The sequence below is a fragment of the Anomalospiza imberbis genome, chromosome 21 (assembly GCF_031753505.1).
Source record: "Anomalospiza imberbis isolate Cuckoo-Finch-1a 21T00152 chromosome 21, ASM3175350v1, whole genome shotgun sequence".
Lineage (NCBI taxonomy): Eukaryota > Metazoa > Chordata > Aves > Passeriformes > Viduidae > Anomalospiza > Anomalospiza imberbis.
The window spans coordinates 10954318-10970473 of record NC_089701.1 but is presented as its reverse complement, the minus strand read 5'-3'; the positions used below and the strand labels follow the sequence as shown (position 1 = coordinate 10970473).

The window sequence follows — 16156 nt, the reverse complement described above, 5'->3', positions numbered from 1 at the left end:
GGGACCTTATAAAGGTATTTAAACAGCTGAAGGAGGTACAAAGAAGGCATGGGACACTAACTGTAACTCAGGAGGTTCCCCACAAACATCAGCAAACACTTTTTCCACTGAGAGCATGCCTGAGCACTGGCATGGGTTGCCAGAGAAGTTGTGGATTCTCTGGAGATATTCAAAATCCATCTGGAAACAGTTCTGGGAAACCAGTTCTGAGCGGCCCAGGATGAGGGGGAGGTTGAACTGGATGGCCCCCAAGCTGCCTTCCACCCTGTGAATGCACCTCAGTACACCAAGGTGTTCTCAGAGCTCCCTGCAGGACTCCTGCTCACAGTCACCAAGGCGATTCCTCTTGGGTAGGAGATGTAATTTCACAAATTCTCAAAACATGGCCCATTCTTCTGCCACATCTTCAATGACACTTCAGTCCTGGAGCTTACCCTTGGCTCCAGCACACCCAGGCATGTTGCTGAGCTGTGTAAGCTCAACACTCAGGTATCTGCTTCAAAATGAGCACGAACCTGAATGCATCTTGCTGGGACATTCTCAGGCCTTGTTCTTCACTCAGATACAGGGGAAAAGCAGCTTCCAGGATTCAATTTTTTAAAACCAATAAAATCTCCCCGAGGTTTGAGTGATTTCACAGATCTACCGTGTTCTTTAGGTCAGAGATAAATTTCTGCAGCAGATTTTATGGGAATTGCAACCACCTCCTCACTGCAGCAGAAGCTGATTATCAAGTACAGTGCTTACAGAACTGGAATGTTGTTCCTAGCTACAATGGGGCTGTAACTGACATCCTGAAAGAAAACAAATATTGCAGGTGATGGTCAGAACCACAGCTGCATCTCTGAATTCCTGCACATCTGGCTTATTCTAGTAGGTCCTTTTTGGCAAGAAACAGAATGGAAAATTGCCAGACCACTGAGAAAACTGTGTGACATATAGAAGAAACCAGAGCAAGCCATGGATGCCAGGTTGCAGAGGAGTAATGAGCATGTGAATTTGCAGGGATGTGCTGCAAGGTCTCCTCCCAGGGAAACAGAGCTATTGTGACTGCACTGGGTATCACTGTGAGCAAAGGATAAACTATAAACAAAGGAGCAGGGTTCTTGCACCCCTGTCCAGTTTGACTTTTTATACAGTTTAACACTTATTTGCTTCCACTGACTGACACTCTGGAGCACAGAAGCCTTTGTGAAGGATCAGCCTCCCACCCACAGGAGAACTGCAGCTCCAGAGCTCTGAGGGCACCTCAGGACCCAGTCCCTCAGAAGGTCAGGCTTGGCTCTTCTGACAATTCCTTGTTAAACCCAGAAAAATATCTCAGCTCTGCCACAGCCATGAGCAAGATTATTTGTAGGCCAGCATGCTGCCAGCAACCACCACTTTTTTCTTGCCTTTTTTTTTTTAGTTTTAATAAAACATCCACGTGTTCTGCCATCACAAGGGATGATGATTCAGGCTGACCTGCATCACACAGGCATTGAGCCTCACAAACAGCACTGATTTAAAGTTGCTGTGGTTGAAGTAGAGAACACTGGGTCATGACAAGGATGTCAAAAGAGACAGAATCCACCACATTCACAGATGAGCAGTGTCCATGCTTAATTACTCTCCTGGTTAGTCCAATGTTGATGACAAGAGGCAGCAGGCAAGGAATATTCTGAGCAAAGGGATACAGAGCCTGAGAGTATGCTTAGGTCACCTCTTAAGAGACAGTCTGCTTTCAGATGGCTCATTGCACATCCTCTTGTCTGAGCAGCTCAGTATACACAATCCCCTCTTCTTTTTTTTGGTTAAAAACCATCAAAGCTAGGAAAAGAAAAAAAGGGGGGAAAAAGAGATAATACAGCTTATGGCATAAGCACAGCTCTGCCATTTTAAGGAGATAATTATAGAATCACAGACTGGTGATTGGATTTGGGTTGGAAGGGGCCTTACAACTCAGCTTGTTCCAACCCTCTGCACTGAGCAGGGACATTTTCAACTGCATCAGGTTGCTCAGAGCCCCATCCAGCTGGACTGGGAATGTTTCCAGGGATGAGGCATCCACCACCTCCCTGGGCAACCTGTGCCAGGGCCTCACAACTCTTGTTGTATAATCCTTCTTCCTTATACCTAGTCTGAATCTTCCCTCTTTTAGTTTAAAACCACCATTTCTTGTCCTATTGCAATAGGCCCTACTAAAACCTTCACGCTAATCTTCCTTTAAATACTGAAAGGCTGCAATAACATCTCCCCAGAGCCTTGTCTTCTCCACGTGAACACCCCCAGCTCCCCCAGCCTGGCTCCAGAGCAGAGGGGCTCCAGGCCTTGGAGCATGTCTGTGGCTTCCTCTGGACTCTCTACAGCAGCTCTACATTGTCCTGATGCTAGCCCTCAGGGCTAGAGGCAGCTTTGCAGGTGGCTTCTCACCTGAGCAGGGCAGAACTCCCTCTCCCCTGCTGCCCGCGATGGGGATCCGCCCAGGGTACGGGGAGTTTCAGGGCTGAGGCAGGTCCAGCTCTCACCCACCAGCACCCCCAGGTCCTTCTCCCCAGGACTGCACTCAATCCCTTCACCCTCCAGCCTGGACTGATCCTAGAGGTTGCCCCAACCCAGGTACAGCAACTTGAGCTTGGCCTTGGCAAACCTCATGAGGTTCCCATGGGCCACTTCTCATGTTTTCCAGGCTCTGGATGACATCACGTTATTCAGGAGCATCACTCACCCTACTCAGCTTGGTGTTATTGATAAACCTGATGAGGGTGTCCTCAATCCCCCTGTTTCATGGATGAAGTTCATGTCCCAGTACAGATCCTGAGGGACACCACCCATCTTCAACTGAACATTGAGCCATAGATCACTACTCTCTGGATGTGAATATCCAACCCATTCCCTATCATCTATCAATTCTGTGTCTCTCCAATTTAGTGAGAAAATACTGGGAAGAAACACTAGACACAGAGAAAAAGAAGTAGAAACTCCATAAGAGTTTTTTTTGATTCTGCAGGCAACCATGCAGTGACACTCCCAAAGAAGCATGACTTTCTCCATCCTTTCTTCCTCACAGAATCCCACAGAGCTATAGAGCGCTCCCCAGTGTCCTCCACCAAATCCCTTTATAGTGCCTCAGGAATGACATTACCAAGTCACAGAGGAGCTTGGCCACACTTTGTGCCTCTGCAGAAGGAAAATATTCATTAAGCAAAACATAGTATCCCTGCAAAGTGAACTATGTATCAGAAGGAAAATATCTCAAATGATTCGGTGTGTTCGGCCAGAAGAAAAATCCCTTCCTGACCCAGGAAAGGGATGGAAAGGGCCCAGCGGTTTAATCTGAGCACAAAGCAAGACAGCAACACCAGGAAGGTGATAATCTGCTTTTCGTGACATTCCTCCTTCCCAGGGAGCAGTGTGTGTCACTAAATGGGAAACAGTGGATGCTATGACTGACCATAGCAGAGCCAGAAAGCCTCTGAGGCAGCTAACCGCTCTGGAATCACTGAATGGTTGCACCACATTAGCCGGGCTGCACATCCAGGTGTGTCCCTGCTGGGGACCTGCCTTCCCTGCTGCCACCCTCCTTTCCTTACCTGTCACTATCCACACGGTGCTTGGCCTGTGGTTTCCCTTTGTCCTTCTGCGGCGCTGGGTCTTCCAGAAAGCTGTGGTCCAAGCTGTCCTCAGGAACAAAGTCCTCCACGCTCTGTACCTTGGTGGGGGCTGCAGGGTTGGGGGGAGGAGTGGCAGCAGCAGGATCTGCATTAGCAACAGGATTTGTAAAACATTGGTGTCACCACAAGCAAGACAGAAATCGGCTTTTTCCAGATCTGTGCTGCCCAGGGTGGCAGCAGCCATGAGGCAGGACCCTGGCTCCACAGTGAGGGAAGAGGAAGGTTATGAACAAGATATAAAACAGCCCAGAGTCTGACATGAAGGCATTCACAGATCATGGCTGCTGTGGTTTAGAATGCACCAGGCTGACCCAGGCTTTTGGATGGACTGAAAACCTCCCTGGCAAGGGCTGGCTCTGCTCTCCAGGGAATGCTATGACTGACTGTACCACAGGTTTTATTACACCCGTGCTATGTGCACTGCTCCTGGGGGATGTCCCTTCACTATTCTCTTACCTTTTCCAGACTGTTCAGCTCACCCTCTCCTATCCTCTTGCTTTTTTCAGTTGTAACTGTCCAAGGCAGAATTGTTCACATTGTGCATTTAGATGTTTTGCAGAAACAAAAGCTCAAGAGCTACCTCAAATAGAGAGTGACTTTAATACAATTTATCTGTAGAAACATTTTTACCCATCTTCAAGGTATCAGGATGAAAACTCATGAAATTAGCATAACTAAGAAGCCTGAAGTGATTAACCTTTCCAGAATTTGCAATACTCAATGTTTTTCCTCTGCTTATGCTGCACTTCACATCTAGACTTTTCTTTTGGATAAAATAAGACTTGTGCCTTTTTTTTTCTAGATTTTGCTCTCCTTAGCACAACTTTCAGACCACTTCTGCATACCAACAGTACCACTAATGCCACAGAGTAGCACTGGTGTAAGCTAAACCACAGCCAAAAGAATTACTACTCCAAGACTACAAGAGAAGTCCTAAATAGTAGCTCCCAGAAAAACCAAGTATTACTTGGTAACAATGATTTTTAGCTGCTTTCTAGTGAACAGGTGCTTGGGTACATTCCAGTGGAGGTGCAGGCCCTTGGCAGACCACTGAAACCTTGTAACACTGACACACCAGCTCTTCCTGGCTGCCTTTTACAACTGCCTCTAAACATTCTGAGATATCAGGGCTGAAAGTCACAAGCCCAAAACATCTGTCAAGGTAAGAAAGAGTTAAAGAAAGAGAAGAAAAAGAAAAACCCCAAACCCAATCACTGTAACACTGGTAGTAGACTACTTGTCTTTTTTTCTACAGATCAAAATGATAAAGGTTTTTTTTATCAACAAGGAATTTCTAACATCTGCTCCCCTCTTTGGTTTTTGTTTTGTTTTCTCTGGGTAGGAAGAGTCATAAACAAACCAAAATGGGTGCATTATGTCATATCTGGGAAGAGGCACTGGATGCAGAACACTGTGTGTTGTTCTAAAACTAGACCATTTCAAAATCTGAAATTGCAACCCATGTCCCCAGCACCTCCTACTTTCTCTCTGTGGGTGTCTCAGGAGCACTGTGAGCCAGTGTGAGAATTATTTCCAAAGGGTGACTCAAACCATGTCATGATTTTTAGGCAGTGCCAGCTCTGCAGCTCCAGTTAGTTCTGCAAACAAAGTGAATGTGACAGGCAAATTATGGTCCAGATCAGTAAAATTACATGCAACAAACCCTTGATGCCTCTGCCTGGCACTCTGTTTGGCAGGGTCTGGACCAAGGCTGCGCTGCTCCAGCAAGTACCAGTGCTGAGGTAGCAGCCGAGGGCTCCTTGCTCCCAGACCTGCTCTGAAGGAGCAGATTTCCCCAGAGGGGGATCTGCTCTGCAGCCTGGACCTACGTGACCATTTCTGGCTGAATACCCTTTAAACCCAGTGCTCTGCTTCTCTCCGTTATGCACAGGAGCCCCTGTGGACTGCCACATGTGTGCAAGGATGGCACTTCAAATAGCTTCTCTGGTAATTTTTTTGCTATTCAAGAGGTATTTTTGCTCCTGGTAAGAACTTGACATTTTACTTATTTTATTAGTGTCTCCTGTGTCTTCAGGACCTTCCTTTTAAGCATGCTAACAGCCACCACCCAGCTGGCTGGGCACAGTCCCCATCCAGCACCGAGACAAACCAAAACGCTAATTAGGAGAAAATAGAGAATGACAGCCCAAGTCTTCCTGGACAGCTGCTGCACAAGCATGGCGTCTGTGGCCTTCCACACCTGTCTGCTCAGCCTCTCGCAGGGAAAAAATGAAATGACAACTGGAAGGGTCACATCCTGCCAGGACACGGCACCAGCACCCACCTGGCTGGGGAGGAGCGGGCTCAGTCGCTAGGGATGTCCCGAAGAGCCGCGCGATGATGCCACGCTTGGGCGGGGGGGCTGTGGCCGGGGGGGCCACGGGAGCTGCGGTGGCTGCGGGGGGCTGCGGGGCCTCGGGGACAGGCACGGGTGAGAAGGATGAGGTGGGGTCAGGAGACATGGTGGCGCTTGTGGTGAGTGGCAGCGGCGGCTGTGGGGTGCTGGGGCTGGAGCTGCCTGTCGATGCGGAGCTCGGAGGTATGATGGGTGACTGGGAGCCAGAGGAGGGGCTCTGCCCGTTCGTTGCTAGTGGTGATGTGTGTCCTTGGCTTCGGGCTTCCATCATTTCCAGGAACCTGTGGGGAAGATAAATTACAAATATAAGGAATGGTGAATCTCAGAATCCCAGACTGGCTTGGGCTGGGAGGGATCTTAAAGCTCGTCTCATTCCAACCCCTGCCATGGGCAGGGACACCTTCCACTAGGCCACGCTTCTCCAAGTCCATCCTGGCCTTGGACACTTCCAGGGATCTAGGGGCAGCCACAGCTTCTCTGGGCACCCTCTGCCAGGATCTCCCCACCCGCACAGGGAAGAATTTCTTCCCATCCAACCCTGCCCTCTGCCAGTTTAAACCATTGCCCCTTGTCCTGTCACTACCTACCCATATAAAGAGTCCCTCTCCTTCCTTTATATAAGCCCTCTTCATCTGGCTGTGTGCTGAGCTGGGAGAGTATGGGTCTGCTTCCAGCTGGGTTTGGGAGGGTATGGATCTGCTTCCAGTGACACTGTGACTTCCTGGGTCACAATATATCTGGTTTACCCACATGAGTTGAACTCACCCCATCTGCATTGAGGTGTGGAGAATCCCAACCTGCTCTGCACTACAGGATGAAAACTATATTTGCAACACTATTGGAAACTCCCTGAATAGACAGTCTATAACAGCATGCCAGGGCTTGAAATGCAACCTGAAGTCAGTTGTTGGACATGTCTCTAAAGGAGTAAGTGCTGTAGGAATGGTACATTTTTACATTCTGCAGAATAAATCATAGTACTCAAGAAAACTGCTCTAATAACCTTTTTATCAGCCAAGAATGGATTTGAGAGGAGAATCCTTGAATATCCACAGAAAAGAGCTGTCCTGAGGGCTCAGAGAAGACTGACTGCCATTACCCTTCTCGCAGGGTGCAGATCCACATGCAGGCTCTCCCCTGCACGTACTCCCCCTCTGTGTGAGAGGCCCTGGAGCCAAGTAGCAGGAGCTCTGGAAAAGGTTGTGGTCCTGGCTGGGCTCCCGACTGGAAGAACATTAAAGCCTGTACCACTATAGAGAGTGAAAAGCTCTTTCCTTTTCCAAAAGAAACCCAAGCCTCCCTCTGCAGCCCGCAGGGTCAGCAGCCTGTTTCACACACTGTGCAGAGAAATGTGGACAGAGATAATATTTTGCCATGAAATGGTCTGAAAAACAGATCTGTCACATGCTGCACAGCTGAGAGATACAGAGAGGACACCCAAAGTGAAGCATCCTGTGTAATATCCAGCACATCCCAATCTTGCCTCTCATTTCATTAAGCTTAATGAATTTGTGCATAGAGGCTCTGGGTTCAGCTGGTTCTGCAAGACAGACTTTGGTTGTGCTCCAGGCAATGAGAGTGTGAAGGGAGAGCCTCCTCTCCCACACAAAGCATGACCTTGTCCTTCAGGGACCTGAGCCAGCCAGAACCTTCCCTGGACTGACTGCTGAACAGAACGCAAACAGTGGGGGTTAAGAGACTCTAGGCCTTGAGATATGATTTCCTATTTTAAGGCTGTAACCTGATATACTTTTAAGGAACAAAATAATATACTTTGTGACCAGCAGTGTCTGGAACCCTAGGGAACAATAGCCCCAGGAAGCTGTTACTTGAATTGGAAAACCAGCAGTCCTTCCCAAGTAAGTAACTGGCTAAAGTGGAGATCAAGGGCAGCACTAAAAAGCAGAATTAGTTAGGCAACATAGACAGGGACAAGATATAAATAGCAATAGATGATCCCAAGTAACAGAAACAGGAAGAAATTCAACAGTACAAACTATATAGTCATCTACTCAAGGGTGAGGAAAAGTGTTCTTGCTCCCAGTTCTCCACGTGAGAATGACTGGGAAAGACTCGCCTCACTCATTTTGGAAGTCTGGACTAAGGACTGCAATCCCAATCATGCCAGAGCCCGGCTGTCACATGCTGTCCATTGATATCCAACCTATACCTGCCCTGATGCAGCTCCAGCCATTCCCTGGGTCCTCTCCCTGATCACAGAGAGCAGAGATTAGTGCTGCACCTCTGCTGTCCCTTATGAGGAAGCTGCAGACTGTCAAGGCACCTACCTCAGTGCCATGCTGTGGTGTTCTCACTGATGCTTCCACCAGGACCTGGGCCAAGACTATGTGCCTATTCCACCCAGAACACTGGCTACACCAGCATAAGCTCCCAGCAGAGCTGAGCTCAGAGTATGTGATGCAGCATCCAGTCCCTATCCTCCCTCTCCTGGGGCGAGCTGCGCGACAACACATTCCACTGAAAATGATGCATGGATTTGTCATGCACCAGATTAAAAACATAAAGGATTTTAACTCCTGCACTGAGCTCTGTGGAGACTGCATCAGGTTGGTTTGGAAGGTGCACAATACATCACACATGCTGAAAGAACATGATAGCTGTGCTCAATACCTCTTTGTCACTGCCCTCCCTTCCTTAGGAGGGGGGGCATGGCTCCACATCCTCCAAGCAGGGCACATACGGCGTCTGTGGGGTGGGAAAGAAACCACGAGGCCCTGCAATTCAGCCCTTGTCCAACAAAGCTAAGGCTCTTTATCCCCAAACCATGTGAATTGCCATGGCCTGCAAAGCTGTTTGTGAGCTTTGCCTGCATACAATGTGCAACTTCTCGGCTCCACATCACATGTGCTGAGCGCTGAATTCTGCCATTCCTCCTCTCCCAGCTTTGATCCAGACCTTCTGGTGAGCTGAAGACAGGAGAGCTGAACAGCTCTGCTTTGTGGAACTCACTCCTCCTCCTCCCAAGACCCACTCAGCGTTAAAGACTCCTGCCTCCCAACTGTGAGGAGAGATTAATCCCAGATGATCTACAAGCACCCCTGTTCCTGTTTATAGCAACAGCAATCCTGGATGGAAGCCTGCGAGCCTGGGCACTGCTGCATCCAGCAGCCAAGGCACTGCTGCCAGCAGTACTTGCTCTCCTGACTGTCTGTGGGAACACCTAAATCACCAACACGGTGTGAAACCAGAATGAACAACCTCTGAGCCTCAAGTTGCTGAGTCCCACCATCGAGGCAACCAGCTGACTCAGGTAGGATAAGATGATTGTACACTGAAGATTTGGGAACAAGGAGACACAAAGAATGTAGAGTCACATCAGTATACAGAATATGAAGCTCAAAGAACAGTTAAAGCTGGACTCAACAAAGCACAGGAAAATCTTAACAATACCAGAGTATTTTAAGATTTACTGTACATGGTTCTACCAAAGCTGCCCATTTGGGAAACAACCTGCTTTGTTCTGGGAAAGTAGCCAGCTCCAGAGGGAGGGAAGGCTGTGACTACCACCTGTTTCTCCTCCAGAAACACATGAATTTCAGAGCTGGAGGAAAAAAACCCCGCTACTTAACTGAAGTATAAAGAGTGTCATACTTCCCTCCAGTGCAACCAGCAGGCTTTGTCTGCACCTGTGCTCCTGTACCTTTGTTACCTGTGGTGTGTGAAGGGCATAAAAACAGGAGACAGTAAGTTCTTTAGTAGGAAGATAGAAATGGTTATTTGGGGACAGCACAACACAGACTCTTGCCCCTGCACAGCACTGAGGACAGCTGTGACATGTGTGCTTCATGTCACCTTGACCAGCTCCAACTAGACACGTGGGCCAAGCCTTGTGCTGTGACACTGGGGAAATCAGGGTGGTCTGACACTGGTTCTATCTACACAGGCTGCATAAACCAGCTCTGCTGAGTTTTTATAGCCAGATCTTCTGTGAGGGAGGTGGGTGGAAAACCAGCACACATTAAATGCTGCCAACAAGCTCGCAGTAATTTCCAGGATGGAGGTGTCTAAGCATCCTCCACACTTTGAAAATACTACATAATGCATGAATGCTTTCTCTGGCTTTACACACACTCCTCAGAGGCACAAGTGTGGCTGTTTTGGGAAGACAACAGGCCAAACCTGCCATGTGTCTGTTTTTTCTCAGATTCTACACAATCTGTCCATTCCTCGTTCTATCTATCAGTCCTTTGGAAAAGGACTCATTCAAAACCTTACTGCGGAATAAGCAGCTTTGTGCCCCCTCTGGACGTAGCAGACCAGGTCCTACAAGGTGAACTCACACCTGAGCACCTTTATTCCGTTGGGATACAGAGACTGCAAATATACCATGCACGTCCAGGTGGGTCATCTGTCCTCACTCACAGGGGCTCCTTATTTACCTTTCAATCCTTCCATTATAGACCAAGTAACAAGTCCAAAACATCCTCAAACTCCTGAATAATTCACTGGTGGTTGGACCTGCTTGCAAGAGGAGAGTTTTATGCAATTTTGAAGATGAGCACGCTCTGTGGGAACAAAAATTCACCAGGGCCTGAGGTTACTGCTGCTCTGCTCACAGGGCAAACACAAAAAACACAAAAGGACTCGTTAGCCTGACAATTCCTAAAATTGTCTGTGCTTGTGTTCATTTAATATTGAAGACGGGAGCAGACTAAATTAGCTTTTTGGCTCCTGGTTCTAACATGCTGTGATAAATTGTTCAAGTGTATTTCATGTGGCAAGAAAGGCTCTGGGTTATTTTATTAATTGTGAAAATGGAGATTAATCAGCTGGATGACATCATTTTAACTGGGGTTAGCAAGGGTTAGATTTCCACATGTTTGTTTTGGGCTCATTAAAGGTACTGCCTCAATTCCCCATGCCCAGGTCCCTGAATGTAGAATCAACGGCCAAGCAGGTTTAATTCCTGCTGTCATCCTGTTTTCCACCTGACAAAATGGATGCAGCAGAATAACTCCCTGCTCCATAAAATACAGGACATGCTCCGTGTCCCCACTTATCAAGCAAGACTGATTGATGACAGGCTTAGATGCACTTAATTCTCAATGTAGCATCCCCAAAAAACATGACCTAGATAGAGTTCCATTCCAGTACAAGCTGGCTCCTGACCTGTCTGATGACCACAAGGATTCACAGCAAGTGGAGAAGATTAAAGTGAGGCAAGGGGAAGAGAAAGCAGGAGTGGGCTTATTTTCCCATCTGGTAATTCAGCCTGTAGCTGGTGTAGCTCCTCCTGCCACTGTGCAGGTGTTACTCAGCATCACGGTCTTCCTGAAATTATGAGCTATGCTCAACATGGAAAAAAAACAACCAAGCAAATAAAACCCCAACCCCCCAGCCAATGATTCTGCAGTGACTAAAACTGTCTCTCTGGGGAATGTGCCTCCCCAAAAGCAGAGTCCTCAGCAAGAGAGCCCAAATGCCTGTCTGCAGTCACTGGTCTGGCATCCACATGGTGAGAGGAGACAGCCTCAAGTTGTGCCAGAGGAAGTTTAGGTTGAGTAGTGGGGAAAATTTCTTCACCAAAAGGGCTGCCCAGCCCTGGCACCCTTCTGTGGGGGAATGGGCACATTGAACATATACAGGTTTTCCTTGAAAACAGAAGGTAAGCTGGGTCCAATTAATAATGGAGAAATAGAGCAAATTAGGTACAAATTCAGAACATCATAAAAGTCATTACTGTTTGTTTAATAAGAATTCAATAACTCAGAAAGGGCTGAAACGTTTTTTTAGCAGCATTGAAAATGTAAAGTCTGAAAGCACAGGGACAGTACCAGAGCCAGAGGTGTGTCAGGCAGTGAGGAGCCTAAACACAGGGAAAGAACTGGAAGCAGATTGTGTCTCCCACAGGCACATCCAGGCAGTGGCTGCTCAGGCTGGCTTACGTAAGGTGGAAGAGGCAGCATCGTGTGCCACCTTGTGTTGTCTCTGGGATCCACATTTTGGATCAGTGACGTTTTGTCCTCAGGTCCCCCCTGCTGCAGTAGGAGGAAGAGTTCTTGTTCTCTTTCAGTTCTCACAGAGCCAAATTTAGCACTGGTCATTGTGACAGAGCAGCTACCAGACATGCACAGGGGTGAAGGGAATAACCGAGATGTCCTAGCGCTGTCACCGCGCTGTGCTCTGTGCCCTGATTTTATGGGGGGACAGCAGGAATGGCCTCCAAAGAAGTGCTGCAGCAGACACACCATGGCCTGCGGCCCCAAATATCTGCGGTCATCTCCCCTTGCTCTGCAGTTTGGGTGACCCACAGCAGAACTCCCAGTGCTGTCTGAACTGAAGCAACTAACACAAAGGCCTCATGACAGGAGGTATGACAGGTGGGGTCTTGTGACAGGAGGTGTGACAGGTGAGGGTCAGGCTCCTCCACCAAGCAATAAAAAGGGAAAAACAAAAGAGGCCTCAAGTTGCACCAGAGGAGGCTCAGGTTGGATATTAGGGAAACTTTCTTCACAAATAGGGCAGCCAGACTTTGGAACAGACTGCCCTGATAGTGGTGGAGCTATCATCCCTGGAGTGTTTGAAAAACGGGGATGTGGCCCTTGGGGACATGGTTGCGTGATGGCTTTGGCAGTGCTCAGTTAACAGCTGGACTTGATGCTCTTAGAGGGTTTTTCCAATCCTAAGGACTCCTAAGGATTCTGTGATCTGTCAAGGGTCACCAAGTCACACTGCACCAACACATACACTACACAACAGGGTGAGTGGCAGCAGACAATGTACCAGGTGCTCAATTGGACGTTCACTGATGCAGCATATTAAACCTGGTGTCTTAGGTTGGAAAATGCAAGATGTGGCTAGGGGTGTGTATTCTATTGCCATCTCTTAGGGTGGGGCAGTTATTGGTTAATTGGGTCACCTGTTAAAACTAGGGGGGGCAGTTTTCTTTTATCTCTTCCACAACCAATCCTCCCTCTGGAAATATCTCCTGTTAATGAGCCATTGAGCCTCACTGCATGACTGATAAAATTCCATCATCCCATGGGGAGAGGCTCCACCCAGGGGGAGGAGCCAAGCATTCCTACCTGGCTATAATCTGACATTTGGAACACCAGAGAAGCCTTTGCCCACTGCATTCCCAGAGGAGCAGCTTTCTTCCCCACTGCATTCCCAGAGGAGCAGCTTTCTTCCCCACTGCATTCCCAGAGGAAGCCCAGGCCCATCCACACCAGCCCTGGAGCTTCAGAGGAAAACTCCACCCTTGTGCAGGATCCCTGCTCCAGCAGAAGCACAGCTGGCACTGCAGGAGGGCTGAGCCACCATGGGATGGGACTGCTGCCACCTCCCTGACACACAGGCTGCCAGGGCATGTTCTGATTCTGGCAGTGTTGTTTTGTATTACTGCTTTTTTTTTTTCTATTTTTTTTTCCTAATAAAGAACAGTTACTCCTACTCCCATATCTTTGCCTGAGAGCCTCTTTTTGAAATTATTATAATTTCAAAATTATAATAATTCAGAGGGAGGGAGTTTGCATTTTCTGTTTCAAGGGAGGCTCCTGCCTTCCTTAGCAGACACCTGTCTTTTCAAACCAAGACACCTGGTAATCCCAAAATGATGGGCATCTGACAAGCATGGATGCAAGGACCATCCCAAGCCCTAATAATGAGCACTGCAGACCTCCCTCACTGCTGCAGGCTCTGATTCCTATCACACACTGTTGTGTACACATGTACTCTGTTTCCCATCTCAAACTGTTTACTAAGCTTGAGGCTTTACCCAAACCTGGGTTCTCTGACATATGAATGTGAGCATTTCTTTAAATTAGATCTTTGGCTATAAAACTTGAGCCTGGAGACCTCCCGCAGGGATAAAAACTGAGTGTAAGAAGTGCATACCTTTCAACTCTGGGGCTGAAGTAACCCCTCTGCACCTCATCTGTCCCACAGAGGTGCCATTTAAACAATCAGACTCTCTGTTTCTACCTGGGGTGCAGAGAAAAATTTTAAAAACCCTAAAATAGCACTCTTAGTATGATCAAAGCACTGACACATGACACTCCCTGGTGCTTTTCTTTTGGGATCTGTGCCTCTAGCCAGAAAGCATCCAGGGTATTTTAAAGCCCTTTCTCTAAAGAAGTGTTACTTTCTGAAAGTGAAGAACTTTGGCTTCAGTACAGATATGAACATGCAGGAGCTGGCTAGCTGCATAAAGATGTCACTTTATTTGCTAAACCAGAATCCTAGAGAAAACTCTTGCTTTTAATATTTCAGCAACTCCTCCTTTGTCAGGCTCTGATATTTCTCAGGCCATGTTAAGCTAATCTGCAGCCTAACAGTGCCGACAGCCTCCCAGCAGGGCAGTATGGTCACACTGGGTGGGATGATCCAGTTTAATACCTGTTGCTGGAACTAGGAGGTCTGACCATCCCTCCACCACTACCACACTGCTGTTGCTGCCTTTAAGATCTAAATCTCTTCTCAGAGCCAGCCCAACACAGACTAACCCTGAGGTCGATATAGCAAAGACAGATTTTACAGTCACAGAGTCTCAGACGAGTTTGGGTTGGATGAGACCTTAAAGCTCATCTCATTCCATGCCCCTGCCACAGGCAGGGACACCTTTCACTGGACCAGGCTGCTCCAAGCCCCATCCAACCTATTTTTCTGCTGGATTTGTGAGCTAAAGTGACACATATGGAGACCCAGCACACGCTAAAGCTGCTGGAAGGGCAAGAGATGATGAAACAGCAAGGTCTTGTGCTGTGAATTTGAAACAGCTCTGCCAACTCCTGATTCTATTAAGTATCCCCCCATTACCAAAGCAGTACAAACCTAAGTATGGAAAACCATCTGACAGCACAGCCCATGCAGCCCAGTCCTTTGAGTAGGGACATCAAGAGAAGTGCTGAAGGCATGAGGTGACTAACTAGTCCCTCAGGAGGAGAATGAGGTGAATGCTTTGGAAACAGCACTGCCTTGTGTGAATTGGGGTATTTCAATGCCCTCCAAGGAAAACATGCTGAAGAAGGTTATAGAACTTGAAACTTGGTCTGAAAAATGCTTGTCCAAAAGCCTGTGCATGAATATTTCATAATCATTGATTCCAACTTCCAAACAAAAGCTGTCAGTAAATAATCTTTTTCCAATACATTCTGAGGCTGACTTTTCTGGCTGGCACACCACTGCAATAAAGGCCTTGTGACAGGAATTCACAGAACATGGATTCCTGTTCACTGTGCTACAGGTGTATTGGCTTTATGGGGCTAAAGCTGGCAAGCACCATTACAAGCAGCCAAGCACACAGCCAGGGTGCAGAACAGACACAGGGCAGGGGAACCAGTCACTATTTCAATCCAGAAATACACCAAGGAGTTCAGAAGTGCTCAAAGGGAACAAAAGACAGCAGTGCTGTTGCTACCACTTTCTACTGTCATAAGACACAAAATACACAGGAGTGCAACAGCCAGGAGAGGAACCAACCTGTGTGCTGAGCAGCTGAGAGATGGAAAATATCCCCTTCCAGCACTTTATCTACTTCAGCATGTGCTGGCTCCAGGTGTGCTGCTGAGCCCCACCCACCCTGCCCTCCCCAGTCACATGCCTGTAGGAACCAGACTGTTTCACACTGATCCCCAGGTGCAGGCTTTTCTTCAGGTGATGCCATTCAAAAGCAACATTTTATCCAAAGGATCCCTAAATGTTACTCGCTAGACCCTTCAACCTGGCCACATGCCACAGCTGGGGCTGCCCAAAATTCATGTGACACCCAAAGCAGTTAGAAAAGACAGCTCAGTGACATACAGTTCGTAGTTTTGGTCTTCAGTCTCTTGCTGCACTGACAGCTCCTCCAGAGTTGCATCAATATCCAGCTGATTTGTCTCCAGCTGCCGTAGCAACGTCTCCCTCTGAGGAAAGGAAAACAAGCTGGGTCTGAGCAGAAGGGGCATTGTAACAGATCTCTGTGCACTGAGATCCTGTGTCACCACTTTACCACAGAACCATATGCAAAAGAATCATGATGTCCTGGCCCTGATCATGGTGTCTATTTAAATACAGAGCACAAAGGGAAAGTGAATAAAAAGTAGATAATCCATAAAGTCTGTGTGTAAGAAGCACCTTGTTCTGTGAGCTGTTCTCAGCCATAAATCAATAATGTGTTATTTCAGACACCACAGCACCAGTTACA

The 16156-nt window shown here is 47.8% G+C and overlaps 1 protein-coding gene and 1 long non-coding RNA gene across 2 annotated transcripts in view; one reads left to right on the top strand and one right to left on the bottom strand.

Moving 5' to 3' along the window:
• The window catches only part of RABL6 (RAB, member RAS oncogene family like 6), a 53504-nt gene that overhangs the window by 11351 nt on the left and 25997 nt on the right, over nt 1-16156 (bottom strand). Inside the window, exons 8-10 of the mRNA XM_068211669.1 lie at nt 15772-15875; nt 5938-6290; nt 3573-3738 (exon numbers count right to left, since the gene is read on the bottom strand). Coding sequence (XP_068067770.1) covers nt 3573-3738; nt 5938-6290; nt 15772-15875 — 623 coding nt within the window. The remainder of the gene's footprint in view (nt 1-3572; nt 3739-5937; nt 6291-15771; nt 15876-16156) is intronic.
• Nucleotides 14192-14831, top strand: LOC137486408 (uncharacterized). The gene is made up of 2 exons (XR_011005714.1): nt 14192-14480; nt 14580-14831. It is a non-coding gene; the product is annotated as an uncharacterized lncRNA (long non-coding RNA).